Source organism: Cucurbita moschata, unplaced genomic scaffold (genome assembly GCF_002738365.1).
Source record: "Cucurbita moschata cultivar Rifu unplaced genomic scaffold, Cmos_1.0 Cmo_Scf00015, whole genome shotgun sequence".
Classification (NCBI taxonomy): Eukaryota; Viridiplantae; Streptophyta; class Magnoliopsida; order Cucurbitales; family Cucurbitaceae; genus Cucurbita; species Cucurbita moschata.
This window is the reverse complement of record NW_019268531.1, coordinates 4,770,919-4,785,738: the sequence shown is the minus strand read 5'-3', so window position 1 is coordinate 4,785,738 and position 14,820 is coordinate 4,770,919. Positions and strand designations below refer to the sequence as shown.

The following is a 14,820-nucleotide window of genomic DNA, read 5'->3' as shown; positions in this document are numbered from 1 at the left end:
GGGGGGGGGGGGGGGGGGGGGGACATGGTGTTACCTCTCCACCACTCCTAGGCCTTGTGGCCTAAGCCAGCTACTTTGTGGCACATATGTGTGTCACAGCGTGGGCGAGAGGTTGTAGGACGAACGTCAGGGCGTCTTTTCTTTGAAAAGGTCTTTCAAGGACAATGTCACCTATGCTGACATTGCGCCCCAGCCCATGTGTTGGAGGTTGGATTATGCACCCATTATCTGGAATGGATTCTGTAAATGCGATAGAACCTAGATGGATGGATGTTCAGGATGCCTCGATGAGATAAATGACACGTGGATTTGTTTTAATTGATATCTCAGAGAAAGTCAAGATGGTCAAGCTATCCTGAGACATGGGACGACATCACGATGCATGGATCATTCAATGAGAACCTAAATGATGATGAGATGCGACGTTGCTTATGAGAGACCTCGACTTAGAGTAGAGGCAAAGTCGAGTCGAACGACTTGGCCTAGTGTAAAGGAAATCGGGAGTCCCAAACAATTGAACATGCATGCATGAGTGGCGTATGTGGCTAAACAAGCTTAGATTTTGTACAAGTTGTGTTCAATTGGCAAAGACGAACCACGCCTAGGTTTGACGAACCCACAAAGTCAGGAAAAAAATGTTAATGAAGCTTGAGTTTCCCTCAAAGCTGGTCATGAACGTGTCAAGATCACGACGCCACACGGTTCAAAATGTACGATTGTGACAATTGGTATTAGAGGCACACTTTGTGTGTCTAGTTGAACAAGACAGAGAACCTGAAGGTTGAATGAAAAATTTACAGGTGTGTCACGAGTGCCTAATTGGGCATGACAGTTAAAAGTAAGAATCAAGAATAACATTGTGGGTTGAAGCCAAACTCCTTGAGGAGGAGTTTTACACGTCAGTCAATTACAAATCAAGCTCCTTTTTCCAAGAGCTTGGGAGTTCAAATGGCAGACAGTGAATCATAAGGTGTGTCAGGTCGATGCATTCTCCTTCCTCGATATGACCTGAATTTCAGGAGGTAAAGCCTGTCTTGTTGTCTTGCTTGAGTCTCCCTTCTTTCCTGAGTAATGGGCTAGTCCCCAAAAATGCCGTCTGACGTTGGGGCTGAGATCTTTCTTTCTATTGAATTAGACGTGAGAGCTGAAAGTATGATTGAGTTAGGACTTGAAAATCATCTTTGAGCCTACCTATGTTCACACCCCTCTTTGTTTGAAAATTGCAAATTGAGATGATTGGATTTGCATTCCAAGAATTCTTGTTATCGCTACTGACTACTTTGACTTACTCCAGCTCGATCTCATTGCTGCGTAATTAGATTGAGTCTTGGTATGAAAACCTACTAAGTGATAACTTTCAACCTGAAGTCGTAACAAGGTAGTCGTAGGGGAACCTGTGGCTGGATTGAAAAAATAGGTGAAAGAGGGTGAATGAATTTACCGAGTGCGAAGCAAGGCATTCAGCTAAGAGCTGCCAGCAGCAACAATCAGTTTCCCTACAACACCTGCTGCTCTAGCTAAGTGTTTCAAGTCCTCTCCCCCTTGGTCGAGCAACTTTGCTCCTTTTCCTATTTATTCCTTCAACCACTCGGTAAACTGGAGAGTAAGTCCATTTATTTAATTCGACATTTGCATAAGATAAATAATATCAATGGTTGCAAGGAAAGAAGTCAGGGTCAGATGAGAGATGTGCCAGTCAAGTGCAAATGTGCATAATGCAAGTCCATATGGGTGGACGACATCGCTGCAAAAGAGGTAGTTGAGTTAAGTGGGGGAGTGCTCAAGAGAATGGGTTGCTCACTCCGAAGAAGTGCTTCAAGAAGCGAGCACATGTGTGTTCCTTAAGCCATCACCTAGTGCCTAAGGTGGATGGATCACATGAGTGTCAAGACCCGCTCGAGAAGAGAGTACCAGGCTGGATGTGGGTGACATAGTGAACAAAACTGCAACAAAACCAGAGAAGTGTTGGAAGGTGGTCAGTTGAGAAGTTGACTGAAGTGTAGTGCCAACACGAGGATGAATTACAAGCTTATAGACCTTGCTTTCGAAAAGGGTTGTGGCCATGACAAGGGAACGTTATGGTACACATCCCGGCATTGTCACCATAAAGGGATGCAGCCATGACGAGAGAATATCGTGATATAGATCTCTGTATAGCTCAGGGAAGATGACGGTTTCAGCCATGATGGCCACGTTTAGGGTGTGTTCCCCCTAGCTCAAGCGAAATTTTTTATGCTAGCTTTTGCCATGATTTGTCTGGTAAGTTTTGGGCTAAGTCCAAAAAGTGGGCAAAGTTTGGTCCCAAGAGGGATAACCCACAACCATTGAGCAAGTTGTGTTTTACAATACTTATGTTGCGCGTCTCAGAGACTGAGAGAAGGTTCGACAGCGGGATAGTCCATAAGTAGTGTGCAAGTTTTCGTATTCATTCTGAAAGTGCAAAGAAGTTAGTGGGTCAAGTGAACAACCAGTTCGATATTTAGATTTCGAGATTAAGTGGGGAAAAGTGTCACAATCGACAATACGATTGTGCCTCCAAGAAAGTCATTAAGGATGATGACTAGGTTAAGTGAGCAGAGTGTCACAACCTGAAAAGGAATCAGCCCAAGGGAAAGCTTTGGAACAGATTACCTTGTTGATCGAATATCTCAAGGCAAGAACACTTGTTTGAGATTCGAATCACTCCACAAGCAAAATCGATCACGTCTAACTTGAATAATTCTAAACATGCAATCTAAACTTAACCCTAATGATAAAGAATCACTCCAAGAGAAAGTAAAATTCAGATCACTTTGTTGATCAAATATCTCACAAGAACACTTATTTGAGATTCGAATCATTCCACAGGTAAGATTGATCTTGTCAAACTTGAATGATTCTTGCAACCTAAACTATATAGAATTGGAAAGAAACTTACCATTGGTTAAAGAAAAACACAAATGCTCATTTTACTACATTTTTCAAGTCTCCTTTACATTGATAACATACTGGCTTTATATAGCCTCAAAACCTTTCACCTTAAATGATACATTTAAAGAGTTTGTAATAATGAAACTTGATTATTCCTCCATGTGGCATGAATTAAAACATCTTTTGATAATTTTGACAACATTTTCTTCACATCTTCCTAAAAGTTTATATTGTACGATTGATGTCTTGTTCATATCACAACTTCATTGAGAGAAAGTAGGTGTGACCCCCACACACTAGACAGACAACTTCATTGAGAGAAAGTAGGTGTGACCCCCACACACTAGACAGACAATGGGCGACCCTCAAGTGACATCCATCCGGCCACGTGAGGGTCAAGATTGAGAAATACCATGATACGACCGAGGAGGATGGTGCATCATCCAACACACCAAGAATGTGCATTCATGAGGCATACATACACTAGGTTCGAAAGAACGATGCGACACGAGTGTCGAAGACAAACTCGAAGAGGGCTAGGTAGGGCCTTAGGCCATGACCTCAGAAGTCGAAGTTTTGATATGAGTTTCGACATGCGGCTCTAGAGTTAACTCTGTCTATATGAAAGATGAAAGCTCACCAAATTTAGTGTCAGTTGGATACTCGAGGGACGCTGCATGGGGTCATATAACCGCTTGCCAAAATGACGTCTACTCGAGAAAGATTGGTAATGCCTTAAAATATACTATATGGGGGAGACATGACGTTAGCTCTCCACCACTCTTATGTCACGTGACTTAAGCGAGCTATCTTGTGGTATATATGTGTGTTTGAGTATGGACAATAGTTATGGGACGAGCGTCTCGAGTGAGTCTTCCAAGGAAAGTATCGAACAACACAGGTGTGTCGACATTGCACCCAAGCCCAAGTCCATGTGATATGAACTAAGACATCTCAATCATATAATACGACTCGAAAGAAGTTGGGAAGAAGGTTCAAATTATCACACGAAGTATTGGACACGAGTTTATGAGCAAATAAATACAAACTTGATTTTTAAATCATTATCGCCCAAAGAAAACAAAAACAGAGAGAATATCAGAGCAGGCAGTTAGGCAGTGGTGAGTAAGCGAAGCTTTGACAGAGGAGACGACAATGGCGAACCCTAGAAGGACCTCAATTTCGTTGTTTTCTTCGAGCAATCCACAAAGCTTAGAGAGTCCATTTCACATTCAATCCCATGGCCGAACTCTTTCTCTCTCGTTACGCTTCTTATTCTCGTTTCTGAAGAACTTTCTGAAGAAGCCTCACGCGTTCCCTTTCTTGCTCTCTGTTTTCCTGTTACTCACATGGATTTCTCTCAGAATCCAGCACTCTTCTTCTCAATTCTCCTCTCCCGATTCCTCCCGCTTTGAACAGAATCCTGATTCGTGGAGCAAGGACGACGATCTCAAGGCCAACCTCGTTCGCTTCAAGTCTGGATTTCCTTCCCCGATTTCCAGGGACAAAAGGGGCTGGATACTCGATCCTATTTCCCTTGCGCTTGATTCTGGCATTCCTGGTAATCGGATCGTCTTCGCTTTTGGTTTGAATTCATTAGTGTTCCGTTTAGTTTGCGCTGAATTCGGCTTTTTGGTGCTACGTAGCCTATTATGAGTTTTTTTGGCATTCCTGGTAATCCGATCATCTTCGCTTTGGGTTTGAATTCATTAGTGTTTCGTTTAGTTTGCGCTGAATTCGGCTTTTGGGTGCTACGTAGTGTATTATGAGTTTTTTGGCATTCCTGGTAATCCGATCATCTTCGCTTTTGGTTTGAATTCATTAGTGTTCCGTTTAGTTTGCGCTGAATTCGGCTTTTGGGTGTCTACGTAGCCTATTATGAGTTTTCTGGGTGTTAAATTATACGCGCATCTTCATTTCTTTGAGCCTGAAACTGCATGGAATTATATCCACTGCCACTGGAATCCAAACCCAGTTATTTATTAAGCCTATAAGTGCTCCAAAATCATTTAGTTCTTCAATTCCTATTACCTGGTTTACGGCTTTGAGATTTCCGACTGAAGCACTCATTCATTTCAGTGATCATTTCGTTACTCTTGCAGGTGGAGCAATGTCCTGTGCTTCTGTTCATATTGGGGAAATTCAACCTGGTGCTATGAGGGGAAACCACAGACATCATACATGTAACGAAACATTTGTCCTGTGGGGGGCTAGAACAAAATTCAGGGTAAGCTAAGGATTAGGAGATCGAAAACCATTTGTTTGTTTTATATTAAGCATTTTATGGATGTGACATAGAGCTGGGAACTGTTTCCTTGAATGTAAAAAGGTAAAATTCAAAATTAAATGTCTTAACGATCTTGTTTTATTTGTATAAATAATTAATTCTCTTATCCTGTTACTAATATGGATTCTTTGTATCTTTATCCACCCTATACAGTTGGAAAACAGCAAGGTAGGCGATAAAGGATATGCTGAAGTGATAATCAGTGCAGATGAGGTTGCTGTTGCAGCAAGTCCAAGAGGAACAGCCCATGCATTAATAAACATGGATCCCGTTCGGACTACATTATTTCTGGGGTGTCAAGATGGTATTATAAACTATAACACTTCGACTTCAGATTTTAAAGTTTGGAAAGATCTTTAGTTGCAATAGCCTATCCTAATTCAGCCCCTGTTTAGGTCTCGGTAAGAATATTCTTCGGCTGTTCTTCATCCCTTCTATTGCCCTTTTCCTATAATTCGATCTCTTGTTTTTCACTTGTGGAGACTTTTTTGCTAGGTGGAGGGGATAGCATTGTATTTCAAATTTAGGGAATTTGTGATCAAGTTGTCGTGAGGTGAGACGAGTTATTACATCTTTGTATACAGTATTCTTTATAATGTATGAAGTACACTGAAGTCTAAAAGCACAATGGTTCTCTGGATCTATGAAGGCTTCAATGTGATGAAGTTCATAATAAATAAAATGTATATGCACAATTATACATAATATTAGTAATTAGTATCAATCATGGTATAGAGCAAATGAAAGTCGAGCATTATTAGACGTTCAACCTCTACAAAATCCTTTAAGTACAGTACAAAATTACATTAGAAGTCGTCATCGAAGTAGGATTTCATCCCTATTTTCTCCCATCATTAGACTTATAGCCCCTCCACATTTTCCTCTTCTAGTATCATTTTCATGTGCCTCCACAAGTATTGGAGGGAGGGAGGAAGAGAGCTTCGAGAGAGAATGTCGAACGGAAAAGATTAATCCGCAGTTCTCGTTCAAGTTTTTCATATATTTCTTTAAAGAATGTTGTCTTTAAGCGTTCGTGCTCAAGCAGGGCGAGGTGCCTTACCTGAGCCTATGTGCACACTTTTTGAGGTTTCTTAAACAGTGTATATACATAGGTTTCAGTTGTAATCTTGACAAATCTTGAACAATTAGTCCAGTTGAAACTCAACCTTCTTGATTTTCTTTCTTTTTGATAAAACATTTTTATTCATAAGTTGAAAAGTGTTGTAAAGAAAAGTTTGACATCTGAGTTTCTGATCACTGAACTATATTGTGGCACATTTCTTGCAAGTTCTATTCATTTTAGCTTCACAAAGTTGAAAATAAACGTTGTACATTCTAACATCTCTATATATTCATATTTTCAATTACTCAATGTAGGTTTCCACCTTCTTATGGCACATGAATGTGCTCATATGCTGAAATTTTATTGTTAGTGTATGCAGTTTTCTTTCTGTTGTAGATATGTTGAATCAGCCAGCTTTCTTTTTTGGGATTATATTTTTACTCAAAAGACCTCGGTAGAAGCTGTTCGGGGGGGTTTATAATTTCCGCGTTCGGCAGAAGCTGTATGGTAAAATTGGCATCATGTAAGTTGGCTGATAATTCCCTGGAAAAACATTAGTCTTTTTGTGGAAATTTAGGAGAATTTTGCAGATTGTGGGAAGATATTTGGGATCTCTATAGTCTTTGTTGCTTCTTGCTCCTGGAATGCTCTCGCAAATTCGTTTTCTGTAATTCTTTTGCCTAGGATCTTTTTCTGGAGAGTGTCTTCCTCTTTGACCTCCCTATAGCTTCCGACTTTTCAATGAAATGGTCTCGTTCCATACGAGGAAAACAACTGTCTATTGAACGTGATTTTGTAGTTTCTTATTTGGTGATGAAAATACTTGAATAGTGAAAAGGGTTTTGGAAGCATAAGCATGAATGACTACTCTTCTTTAGCCAAGATTAGCTGTGTAAATTGAAAAGGTTCTATTATGTATGAAACTTCTTATCCTGTCATCTTGAAAGCTTTTCATTAGTTACTGTTCATTCTTAGTTACTGTTCCTCTCAAAAGAGAAGTTGCCAAGTTTAGAACACCTGTTTCATTTGGACTTAACTTGTACGTATGTGAATGTGAGGGTGGTTAAGCTTGAAAGCTAACTAAAGGAAGCAAGCAAGAAGGTTGCTTGTACCAGAATGCAAGTTTGGACATTCAGATATTGTTGTTTTAGCATGTTTATATAAAGAAGCTAAATTCTGAAGCCCTTCATATCGAACTAGTGTGAGAACGAAAGAGGAGAGAGATTTGTGTAACGATGGAGGCAACGAAGAGGATGGCAGTTCTGGTGGGTTGTAATTACCCTAATACCAAGTATGAGTTACATGGCTGCATAAATGATGTGATGGCCATGCGAGAGACACTGATGAACAGGTTCAGTTTTGAAGAGAGCAATATTCAGGTGCTGACCGATGAGCCAGGCTCGTTGTTGATGCCGACTGGTGCCAACATCAAACGCTCACTCGGGCGAATGGTTGGTAAGGCAAAATCAGGTGATGTGCTGTTCTTTCATTACAGTGGACATGGAACCAGAGTTCCATCCATGAAACATGGGAACCTCTCTCGGCAAGATGAGGCCATTGTGCCCTGTGACTTCAATCTCATTACAGGTTTGTCTGTTGTTATTTAGATTATGAAAGTGATTCATGAAACTGCAATAATTCAGCTGAGTTTTTTTGTGTTTGCAGATATCGATTTTCGTCGTCTTGTAAACCGCCTGCCTAAAGGAACGAGCTTCACCATGATTTCAGACTCGTGCCATAGCGGAGGTCTGATCGACAAGGAGAAAGAGCAGATTGGACCTTCGACCATTATCAATGACGAAAAGCTCGAACTCCGATATACCCCGGACGCTGCGAAGGCAAAAACCATACCCTTCCAATCAATTCTACAACACCTTTCATTGCATACCAACATCAACACAACAGACATTGGCACACACTTGCTTGAATACTTCGGAGCAGACGCCAGTCTCAAGTTTCAGCTGGACTCGCGCGAACTCGACACGATCGACTCACTGAAGCCCGATGCAGGGATTCTGCTGAGTGGGTGCCAAGCAAATGAGAGTTCAGCAGACATGAACCCAGATAATGCAGCTGGGAAAGCATATGGCGCTTTCAGCAATGCGATCGAGAACGTGCTGAAGGAGAACCCCGCTGCGCTTTCGAACAAACAGGTGGTGGTGATGGCGAGAGGAATGTTGAAGAAGCAAGGCTTGGGGCAGCAGCATCCCTGCCTGTATTGCAGCGATGAGAATGCAGAGGCAATGTTCTTGTGCCAGAACCCATGAGCTCATGCTCCGCCCATATAGCAGACCGGTGAAAAAGTGAAATGAAATAAATCAAACTCTGGTTATTTTTATTATTTTTAAACTATTGATAAAGTTTATATATATATATATATATATATATATATATATATATTAATATAATTTTATGTCAAAGGAAACCCGAACTTTAAATTATGTATTTAACGTCCACGAATCTTAAAAAAAAGTTGAATAAGTTAAGAATCAAAAGTTGATCTATTGAACAAAAAGTCAAATATATAAGAGCATATTAGACCGAGTTTAAAGTTTAGATACCAATTGAATACAAAATTGAACCCCGCAAAAGGTGGATTATACAGAGCAGGTTCGAATAGTTGTTGGGTGGTTAGGACACCTTGTTTTTAGAGATAAAAAAGGGCGTGAATTTTTTGTACGCCATCGACCATTTTTGAAACATTTCCGGTTGTTTTGGTAGACGGTGACATAATTGTTAGAGCCGTATGCCGACCTTTTTTGAAATATTTCCGGTTGTTTTGGTAGATGGCGACGGAATTGTTAGAGCCGATGTTCCTTTTCGAAGAGGAGAATCGAAGTATTGTGTTGAACGGGTCGGTGAAACTCTTGAATTCTATGGTGGTGAACTCAATGGAGTCAGTTATAGTGATTCTGCTTCTGTGAAAAAATATGCTAGACGTGCTCAATTGGGTGAAATTTTTGAATTAGATCGTTCTACTTTAAAATCCGATGGGGTTTTTGGTAGCAGTCTAAGGAGTTGGTTTACAGATTCGATCCTAAAAATTCAATGACTAAATTTATAATTTAACCAGTATTTTTTCAATAATGAATAAGATTAATGTCATTATCATATTAATTCTATATTGGTCAATTCAATACAATTTTCCAATACGATTTTCAAACACAAATTTTAAAATTTAAGAAGTGAATTTATAATTTAATCAAAAGAAAAATACTTTAAAATAGTCTACGATTATTTTTAATTTAGTTTTAAAATATTCAAGAGTTAAAAAGTTGATAATCTAAATTTGTAATTTTTTTTCATTTAAAAAAACTTTATAAAAGAAAAATATGGAAAAAGAATATTCAAATATATTATAAAATTAAAAAAATATAAAAAAAATTTAAGGAGGGTGGGGCCAGGGTGTTGTGGGTCCCACCACAGAATAGGCTGATGTGGCAGTCAAAAGTGAAGGAAATGACCGGGTGGCGTCCAAACCGCGTATCCACTCCCCTTCTTTTCCGATTAAAAAATTCGTTTCCCTTCCGTTTTTTTTTACCGTTACGCGGTGGGAGGAGGGCAGTATCTGCTACATCCACTACCACAGTATCATCTTTCTCAACCTCTACGTGTCCTGGTTTCCTTGGTTCTTTCTTTCCACGTGGCAGTAAAGTAAGACAAGATTTCTCTGATTTGAATCGTACGTGATTCCGTCCGGATGCTCTTCTTTTCCCTTTTTTTCAGTGCCTTTCTATGTCATTTTACCATTTTACCCCTCTTGAGTTGGCCTTTTTATGTTGCAAATTCCAATTTCGTTTTTGGGACCTCGAAATACCTCAAATGCCCTTCATTGTTTTTTTTCCCTATAGACACAAGTTTAAATATATATATATATATATATATATATATTTTCCTTTATGTATTTAGCTCACTTAATTAAATTAAAATAAATTATGACGTTAGTATTTGCAACACCCGAATTTAGTTATTGTATTTTTTTTAAGAAGATCAGCAGGAACATTTTAATAATTATATCAAGTGGGATCATAATTATAATTATTTTTATTTTCCACCGCTATATATACGAAATATAATATATATTTAAAGGTTATATTAATATATTTAAAAAATTTGTAAATGAAATTAAATATCTTTTTATTTATTTGAGTTTTAAATTGTTTGTATATTATTATTAATAATAAAAGAGATTTGCCTTTCCTTTAAAGATTCCTTCCAGCTTGGTGGGTTGTTTGAGATATTTCAATCTTTAACATTTTAAATTCCTCAAATACCCTTCCCTTTTGACACCATTTTATTTTTGTTTTTATTTTTATTTTTATTATAAAGTCAAATAATTAAATCAATGATTAATATAAACCTTTTGAATCATATTTAAATAAAATATATAATAAAAAAAATAAAAAAAACTATTATTTTATTTATGTGCTTTTCTCAAGGGCATTATGGTAAATGTGCAAACAAAATGACTAGCAAAAGAAAAGGTGAAAATGGAAATGGTAATTATGGAAAAAGAAGAAGGGTAAATGGGTAAAATTGGAAGGAAAAAAGTCCCAATTCAGAGCATTTAAAGAAGAGGTGGGGCGCTCGTATAAAAGTCAAGCCAATTCTCGTTCTTCCTTGCAACAACTACAAACAAAAAACAGAAAACCCCTTTTCTTCTTCTTCTTCTTCTTCTTCTCCGGCCGGTGGCTGCCGTCTCTCTCTCTCTCTCTCTCTCTCTCTCTCTCTCTCTGACTTTCTCTCTATAGGTTGCGTAGTTTTAGCATATTTCTTCTGAGTCATTTGCTTGTAGAAAAGGACAACTTCATTCGATTATCTTCTCGAGTGAACAGCAATGGCGGATCAGCTAACGGATGATCAGATCTCTGAGTTCAAGGAGGCCTTCAGCTTGTTCGACAAGGACGGCGACGGTTCGTTCTATTTCTATTCTCTTTTCTTTTGTTCTGCATTGCTTTCGATCTCATGTTCTCGTCAGTCAGTGTGCCGGATCTCTGGTTTACGTTTCTTCTTTTGGCTTAACTCTGTTTTCCGTTAGATTTTTCTCCTTTCTCTATGTTTATCTGTTATTTATACCGATTATTTGTTGTTCATTTCCGGTTTTCTTTATCGTTTTTGTTGTGATTCGTTTCGCTTGATCGAGGATTAGGATTGGCTTCATTAATGTTGTTCGTTCGTGTCGGATCTCTGCATCCTTTAGCGATTCAAGTTTGATTTATAGTTTTGTATGAGCTCGTGAACTCGTGGAATCTCTGTTTTCCAGTGAAGTGATTCTGGATTCTGAGTGAACATTTAAATTACGCTGGATACCAATTAATCCATGACGATATCACGAATTCAGTTCACTCATTTTTTCTTTGCCTTTATATCGATCTTACAGGCTGTATCACAACCAAGGAGCTTGGTACAGTTATGAGGTCGCTAGGTCAGAATCCAACGGAGGCGGAGCTTCAGGACATGATCAATGAGGTCGATGCTGATGGCAATGGAACAATCGACTTTCCAGAGTTCCTAAATCTCATGGCTAGGAAGATGAAGGATACCGACTCGGAGGAGGAGTTGAAAGAGGCATTCCGTGTGTTCGATAAGGATCAGAATGGCTTCATCTCCGCTGCTGAGCTGCGCCATGTGATGACCAATCTCGGCGAGAAACTGACCGAGGAGGAGGTGGATGAGATGATCAGAGAAGCCGATGTGGATGGCGACGGCCAGATTAACTACGACGAATTTGTCAAGGTCATGATGGCCAAGTAAAAGTCATCATCATCCTTCCACTATCACCAGAACCAATCCAAAAAAAAAAAAAAAAAAAAAAGTAGCAAAAATAGGAAGGGCTGGTTAACTTTATAATTGGATCCTCCGGGTTTGCCGTTCGAGTTTAAATCCAAATCTATGATAGAAAATAGTGTCTACTCTCTGTTTCTTACGTTTTCAGTTTGAATGTATCATCATATCATGTGACTAAGAAAATGTGTCTTCGCTGTTCTTCCTTTCTTTTTTCTTTTTCTTTTTCTTGTCTCTCTGTAGGATTTAATTTTTGTGCATTACATCATTTGGATTATGGCTGGTTGCTTTTTTATTTCTATACTTAAATTCAAAGGCTACTTTTAGTTTTTGGATGATCCAATTAATTATCCACCTCTCAAGAAACAATTCAAATTATGCATACTTATATCTAGATCATAGAATTATGCAACATTTTCTTATCTTTTTTCTTTGAAAATTAAATAGAAATATCCAAAAGGAAAAGAAAATGCTGAAGCAAGAGTAAACTCCATCAGTGATTTGGTCAATGAAAGTGTGTTCCTTACAAGTTGCACACAACACTCTTCTAACTCTCAGTTCTCAATTCTTTCTTCTAAGCACCCTGCACCAACCTTAAAAAAGCTTGCATTAATTGACATTTTCATTCATTCGATTGATCATCACAATCTCTTCAAGCTCTTCTTTCTTGCATCTATCTTCTTCTTGTCAGCCTGCATTTTTAAGGGTCCAGCAGCTTCCTTCTTCGCCACGGCTGCTGGTGCAGCCACCCCGGAGCCCCCGACTCCTAATTCCGAGGCTGCTGCTGGTGCCGTAACATTCGGCTGCTGCTGCTCCTGGTCACCTCTCACTGCAGTATTAGATTGAGCAGTTGGGCATGCCAATGGGTGTGCAGCAGTAGATGAGTTTTTGAGATCTGTATTGAGAGCCGATGCATTTGATGGGTCGACATTGAGGGCTGTTGTGGACTCGGAGATGGCTCGGGTTTTGAACTTCGGTTTTGGCTTTGCATGGATTCCTGTATAGAGCCTGCAAGCAAAGCAACAGAAAACTCAGCTACATGTTTGCTTATTCATCATTATTGTCTTTTGAAGGGTGAAGTTTCAATTTACTAGAAAATTAAATTCTTCATAGAACAAAGCAGTGGAGATGAAGAAGCCAACATGGATGCAGGTGAATCGGGATGGCTTTTGATAACCATTTAGTTTCGAGTTTTCGGAAACTAAGTTATAAATACTACTACTTATAAGTTTCTTTGTTTTGTTTTCCACTTTCTATCCATATTTCAAAAGGTAAAAACTATATTAAGAAATTGAGAATGACCCAACTAAAAAACAAAATCGAGTTGACGCGTTTCTAGCATGTTCTTCAGAGTTTCTATATAATCAAACAATGTTTTAGTCGTACAACCTAACATTATGAATACTTCGAGAAAGGACTTTTAACCGTTTCAAAAGTCGACCAAAATCACTCCTAGTTTGAATAGTGATTTTTGGGTTCGAGATCACATGGGTGCATCAATAAAACCCACCGAGGTCTTCGGAATAATAAACAATAACCATAACAATATTTCATATCATATCATCTTATCATATAGAACAATAATTTGGAGGGGGGGCTGACTCACCTGGCATGTCTGGCATACTCATCATAATTTTCAAGCAGCATCTTGCCAGCTTGTTCATTCAAAGCTGATTCTGGAAATGGTTCAATCAGTAGACATCTAACAACCTGTTCCACATAATAACCTATCATACAGAGATTCTGAAACGAAACCAATATATATTAAAGTACTTTTCAAACTGTTCTCTTCAGCGAACTTACCGTTAGGACATGTCGCAGCCCAAGGCTTGGATTCCAATCCTTCTTCAAAGTGTTGACACAAATCTCACCATTGGTTGCAATGTTTGGATGAAAGATTTTAGTAAGGAAGTAACCTATAAAGATTTTTTATAAAAATAAAAAAGTTAAGGATGTATAATACGTCATTGATGCGATCTAGGAGAAAGAAAGAATAGACGACAAGGAATACCAGAGCAAACCTTTGGGAGGAGAATATGGGAAATCATGAGACAATATCAACTTCATGCGGAAGAGACCGTTCTCATAGGGAGTCCCCACTGCAAGGGCAACAATCATAATTCAGTAAGAAATGTAAACTATATGTCGATGAGATAAACTTCAGTCATTAGAGTGATAAATGACATGCCTGGGCCTTCAATATCAGCAAATATTGTTGAGAAATCGTCATCGTTAACACCTACTTTTATGCCTTCGGGAGGGGATTCATCAAGGCTCTTCAACTCCTTTGCAAGTTGCTTTATAACCTTTGGTGGAAGATTTTCATTAGTGGCCTGAAACAAATTGAAATGAATGATCCATTAATGGGGTATAGCAGTAAATGGAATGAGAAACTATTTTTCATGTGATCATTTGAGCATCAAAGAATCAAAACAATTCATAAAATCGAGTAAGCGAACAGGATAAGGACATGAAAAATATACATCCTCATTGTCTCTTATTCCCGCTTCCCCATGAAGCCGAAGATAGGGGAATGTCTATGCATTCAATAACTAAAATACAGAGTTCTAAATCTTTTGGAGGCAGGTCTGTCAACTACAAGCCTGAGTCCTTCTTTGTCCTTTCACCAGTATCCCTTCTTATTTACTCCCTCCCCAACGGACTTCCGTGGTCGTGGAATCTAACTACCAACTCAATAATATAACTGCAACCCTCTGTGCACAAGACTTCCCGGGAGGGAGGGAGGGAGGGAGGGAGGGAGGGAGGGGAGAGGAGG

At 39.0% G+C, this 14,820-nt stretch overlaps 4 protein-coding genes across 6 annotated transcripts in view; 3 read left to right on the top strand and 1 right to left on the bottom strand.

Moving 5' to 3' along the window:
* The first annotated feature begins 3,973 nt into the window (after window positions 1-3,973).
* LOC111453402 lies at window positions 3,974-7,069 on the top strand. 3 transcript variants are annotated; one of them, XR_002712252.1, is made up of 5 exons: window positions 3,974-4,471; window positions 5,013-5,137; window positions 5,351-5,598; window positions 5,693-5,750; window positions 6,657-7,069. XR_002712252.1 is itself a non-coding variant. In XM_023094490.1 (4 exons), the coding sequence occupies exons 1-3, from the start codon at window positions 4,066-4,068 to the stop codon at window positions 5,555-5,557; spliced, it is 738 nt and encodes a 245-aa protein (XP_022950258.1). In that variant the 5' UTR covers window positions 3,974-4,065; the 3' UTR covers window positions 5,558-5,598; window positions 5,693-5,921. The 3 variants fall into 3 exon arrangements, 2 of the variants coding, with proteins under 2 accessions (XP_022950258.1, XP_022950257.1); XM_023094490.1 differs by lacking the exon at window positions 6,657-7,069 and having other exon boundaries at window positions 5,693-5,921; XM_023094489.1 differs by lacking the exon at window positions 6,657-7,069 and having other exon boundaries at window positions 5,351-5,921.
* Window positions 7,070-7,199: 130 nt separating this feature from the next.
* LOC111453401 (metacaspase-9) lies at window positions 7,200-8,611 on the top strand. Its single transcript, XM_023094488.1, has 2 exons — window positions 7,200-7,847; window positions 7,926-8,611. The coding sequence occupies exons 1-2, from the start codon at window positions 7,496-7,498 to the stop codon at window positions 8,525-8,527; spliced, it is 954 nt and encodes a 317-aa protein (XP_022950256.1). The 5' UTR covers window positions 7,200-7,495; the 3' UTR covers window positions 8,528-8,611.
* Window positions 8,612-10,874: 2,263 nt separating this feature from the next.
* On the top strand, window positions 10,875-12,250 carry LOC111453553 (calmodulin). Its single transcript, XM_023094691.1, has 2 exons — window positions 10,875-11,173; window positions 11,641-12,250. Exons 1-2 carry the CDS (start codon window positions 11,098-11,100, stop codon window positions 12,012-12,014), a joined length of 450 nt encoding a protein of 149 aa, XP_022950459.1. The 5' UTR covers window positions 10,875-11,097; the 3' UTR covers window positions 12,015-12,250.
* A 267-nt stretch (window positions 12,251-12,517) lies between these two features.
* Window positions 12,518-14,820, bottom strand: part of LOC111453552 (ubiquitin-conjugating enzyme E2 22-like) — a 4,642-nt gene continuing 2,339 nt past the window's right edge. Inside the window, exons 3-7 of the mRNA XM_023094690.1 lie at window positions 14,233-14,377; window positions 14,066-14,143; window positions 13,848-13,960; window positions 13,651-13,754; window positions 12,518-13,052 (exon numbers count right to left, since the gene is read on the bottom strand). Of these exons, the coding sequence (XP_022950458.1) occupies window positions 12,686-13,052; window positions 13,651-13,754; window positions 13,848-13,960; window positions 14,066-14,143; window positions 14,233-14,377 (807 nt within the window). The 3' untranslated portion in view covers window positions 12,518-12,685. The remainder of the gene's footprint in view (window positions 13,053-13,650; window positions 13,755-13,847; window positions 13,961-14,065; window positions 14,144-14,232; window positions 14,378-14,820) is intronic.